The 4583-nt window shown below is 40.2% G+C and overlaps 1 protein-coding gene across 1 annotated transcript in view; it reads left to right on the top strand.

The window, feature by feature from the left end:
* BTBD7 (BTB domain containing 7) overlaps positions 1-2374 on the top strand; it is an 81388-nt gene extending 79014 nt beyond the window's left edge. The window contains exon 11 of the mRNA XM_069465251.1: positions 1236-2374. Coding sequence (XP_069321352.1) covers positions 1236-2051 — 816 coding nt within the window. The 3' untranslated portion in view covers positions 2052-2374. The remainder of the gene's footprint in view (positions 1-1235) is intronic.
* The last annotated feature ends 2209 nt before the right edge of the window (positions 2375-4583 follow it).

Below are 4583 nucleotides of genomic sequence, written 5' to 3'. Positions count from 1 at the left end.
AGTCCTAACACATGCCTCTACACTCACAAGCTCATCCATCAGAGCACCTGTTTGACAGTAGCTAGTAGGGAATAAACTGAGACGATTCTTTGCTTGAGTTTGCACTGCATTAGAGATTGAACTTCTGTTTTCTGTAGTATATTGGGAAAAAAATAGTCTTCCTACTCAGTCACATGCCATCAATAACATTCAACACAGAGAGGCCAGGTGCGGTGGCTCATGCCTGTAATCCTAACACTCTAGGAGGCTAAGCCAGGAGGATTGCTTGAGGTCAAGAGTTCGAGACCAGCCTGAGCAAGAGCAAGACCCCGTCTCTACTAAAAAATAGAAAGAAATTATCTGGACAACTAAAAATATATAGAAAAAATTAGCCGGGCATGGTGGCGCATGCCTGTAGTCCCAGCTACTCAGGAGGCTAAGGCAGAAGGATTGCTTAAGCCCAGGATTTTGAGGTTGCTCTGAGGTAGGCTGATGCCACAGCACTCTAGCCTGGGCAAAAGAGCAAGACTGTGTTTCCAAAAAAACACAGAGAAAAACACGATTCATCTGTTCACAGAAGCTTCATTAAAATATGGCTTATTGGAAGCTCTGGACTAGTATACGCCTCAGGTCAAATTACGATCCTGCCTTATCTTATACGTACTGTCTGCCTGCGGTCCCTGCTTCCCCCCACCCCCGGAACAGCAAAGGTCGGTGGTGTTTGATAAACCAAATTCCAATCATATTGGCCTGGCGCTCAGTTCTACAGTTACAAAAGCTCCACTACTTTATATTTTAAATGAAACTCCCTTTAAGGAAATTTATTTGTATGTTAATTGCAGTGTTGACTATGGTAATGAAAATTGGAAATAACCTAAATGTCCAACAGTAGGAGAATGATTTAATAAGTCATGGTTCATGAATACAGTGGAAGGTTACATAATAAAATGGTGATCTCAAAGAAAATTTAGTGGCAGAATTATATATGCATTATTTTGTGAAAATTAATATACATGCAAAGAAAAAAAGGTGAGAGAAAAACCTCAAAATGCTAACAGTGTTATCTTTGTAGGGAAGGTTAGAGGTTTTGGTTTTGGGGGGAGGTTTTGCCTTTATAGTGTTTTGTATTTTTATAATTCTTAAAAATACGCATGTATTACTTTTATAATTGGGAAACAAAATCAATGAACATCATTTTTCCAAGAGGAATTCATGAGCCTTTTTTGAACCCTCCTGCCCTTTTTGTCCCTATGCAGCGAACACAGCCTGTGCTGAATGATCTGATGCCAGACATTGCCGTGGGTGTGTCCACACTGTCACTCAAGGACAGGAGGCTTCCAGAGCTTGCTGTAGACACAGAATTAAGCCAGTCAGTTTCTGAAGCAGGACCAGGGCCTCCCCCGCATTTGTCGTGTATTCCACAGAGGCATACACACACTTCTCGGAAGAAACACACACTAGAGCAAAAAACAGATGCTAGAGAAAATCAGCAGGAATACCCGGATTTCTATGACTTCTCTAACGCTGCTTGCAGGCCTTCTACTCCTGCTCCTGGCAGACGCACTCCTTCTCCTTCGCAAGGTGGATATTTTGGTCCTGATTTGTATAGCCACAATAAAGCATCACCAAGTGGCTTAAAGTCAGCCTGCCTGCCTAGCCAGACCTCTCCTAAAAAACAGGAAGAACCTAGGAGAGAATATCCACTTTCCCCTGACGGGCATCTGCACAGACAAAAGAACGAGCCAATACACCTGGACGTCGTTGAGCAACCTCCCCAGCGGTCAGACTTTCCTTTGGGAGCGCCAGAAAATGCTGGTACTGGCCCAGCCCATGTCAGGGGACGAACCACAGTAGAAACTGACTTGACTTTTGGGCTGACTCCTAACAGACCTTCACATTCTGCATGTAGCTCTGAAGCTCCAGAAGAGAGATCCAGTAGAAGACCGGCAGACAGTGAGTCCCTGGGCCATGGAGCTCAGAGAAACACAGATTTGGAAAGGGAAGATTCAGTTAGCAGAGGAAGGAGGTCACCAAGCAAGCCAGACTTTCTCTACAAAAAGTCTGCCCTCTGAGAGCAACCTTCAAGTCGTCTGTGCCTGAGATGTGAAACATCCCATTCTATGATGTAACCCAACAACTTACCAGTTTATCGATGCCAGCTGATAACTCAGTTTCACATTACTTTCTTCTAGTTTTTATGTGTGTATATATGTTTATTAGACATGGCATGCTAAGAGGGGTTTTTTGTTTTAATGCTGCATCTGTCTATTTTGTGTTTGAACAATTGTGTGGGAAAGCATTTTTAAGAGCAAGCAAGCTGGCACTTTTTTTCTCTTTACAAATGGAATTTTTTTGCACTTATACTTATTTTATCTGTATTGATTTTATATCAGTATGTTAAACTTTATTGCCACATTTAAAGGACTGTATTTTCATACTTTTTTGCATTTTATCTTTCATCTACCAATCCACGTGCATTGGATTGCACACTAAGATGTATTTTCTTATGAAATAGTTCTGTGTTTATTTTTTAATTATAGAAATTCCAAAGAACAGCACATCAAAATGCTCCTCTCTTTTCAGTAATTGTTTTAGTTCAGACATCTTCCTGCTCAGTCTCCATAAATCTCGTGTCATTTTTGTTTAATATGTCCTGGAAGCTGGTCTTCACTCCCCCAGCAGGAGTCCAATCAGGGTCCTGCAGTTTGCTGGTTCAGTAAAGAACAGGAAGGAGAGAAGCCTTTTGTCCCAGGCTCACTCCATTGCATTATTCACAACGTGGGCACTGTCAGATTCCCTGCAAAGTCCGGTAGTGGGGATTAGAGTGTCACTAGATAAGTTATCTTTAGAGATCGGATCCTTGGCATTACAAAGCAGTGGAAATAGTGAAATAACTTCCAAGGTCGCACTGATGGGATTTCAGGTCCTGAGCATCAGCTCTCAGCTGCGATGTTGAACTGACTGCTTGCTGCCTTCAGTTGTCTTGCTCTCTAGGGAAAAAAACAAAAAAACAAAAGGGCTTCAGTCTTATGGATGTTATTTGGTGTTTGTAAGCATATGTTTTCTTCCGAATGTTTTTCTAAGTATGTCTGCATCTTGGTGTCCTATACAAAGTTGTTGTATAATGCATAATGCTTTGTCACCAAAAGAAAAAATTTATTTTCAGTTAAACACTACATGTCCTACTTGAACTCCACTAGGGACGCTGGTTTGGCATTTACTGAACCACTGAGCACATGGGATCTTTTAAGATCCTCTCCCTTGGAAGGGCAACGTGTGAGCTAAGGACTGTTTTTTTCTTACTCTCCAGTGTAAATATATTAGTATTTGAGTTTTTAAATCACTTCAACATTATTTGAGCTTTCACTTTGTGTTTTTACAAACATACATACACAGCCGTAGCACTTAGAAGAAAAGAGACTTTCTGAACATTCCCTCACATGAAGGATATTTGGGAACCTCTTTTCTATGTATGTATATATATATATAAAAAACTATGAATCACTCACACTCACTCTAAAACTATGCAGGGCTAGGGAGCCTTTACAAGCTACCATATAAATGAATTACATGCACTTTGAAGTAAATAGGTTTCTATTGGGTGTCAACAACTCTAATTTCTCCCGAAACTGTAGTTTCTCTTACAATCTTTTCCTACTTTACCCTGTGGATATACACTCAGGAATAATCTGACGTTTTTTAAAAATCCTAACAGTAGATAGTCTCAAAGATGGGAACTTGTCAGTGTGTCTGTACACACCGCAAACTGCCGCCACTTGTTCTGCTGCCTGACTAGTTAGCTGCTGCTAGTGCACTTGTGATGCTGGTGACGGTGCAGACGAGCTCCCAGTCTCCCAGAGTTAACACTCGTCTACTGTAAGGTTGGCTGCGCATCACCTTTGGGGCTCCTTTTTTAAGACAGAAAAACACAGGACTCTGTTCTCATTTGTAAGAGGTTTAACTTTCATAATAGTTGATGGTGTCTTTTAAAGCCCAGCCTCAGTCTGTCTCTCTTCTGAAACAAGAGTTGTTAATTCCATCATATTCCTTAATATGTATTTATATATATGTGTGTTGTCATGAATTGTTTTGATATGGTTTTAAATTTCTGTTCCGAATCAGATTATACTATATTGGTACTGCAGATAAGAGTGAGTAGCCCTAATTTGGATGGGGAAAAAACTTTCTCATCTCTGACCTGTTTTGTTCTGTTGTTATTTGTTATTTTTTTTCTTTTCCCCCCTAAATGTTAGAACAGGGCTGTTGACCCCACACATTAATTTTTCTGAAAATTCATGAAGTATTCTTTAATTACCTAAAACATAATTATAAAAATAAGTGACCACTCTAATTTATGAAGTTTGCTTTTAATGGTTTAGTAGCTTCCCTGGCTAAACTACGTATAGAGGGAAAACTTGCTTTAATCTGTGGGATTGTGGACTGAGGTGACTTGCAGAAGATAAACAAATGTGGGTTTTATGTGCATTAGGGTGGTAGGTGTCAGTGAACTTTTAATGTATCTTGTGAAGTATGATTAATAGGCTAGGTTGAATAGCCATGTGCCTCTGGCTTTTGAACCCATCTATAATATTAAATCTTTCTTA

This window comes from Eulemur rufifrons, chromosome 2 (assembly GCF_041146395.1).
Source record: "Eulemur rufifrons isolate Redbay chromosome 2, OSU_ERuf_1, whole genome shotgun sequence".
NCBI classification, from domain to species: Eukaryota; Metazoa; Chordata; class Mammalia; order Primates; family Lemuridae; genus Eulemur; species Eulemur rufifrons.
The sequence above is the reverse complement of the archived record's forward strand: the minus strand, read 5'-3'. Positions and strand labels throughout refer to the sequence as shown.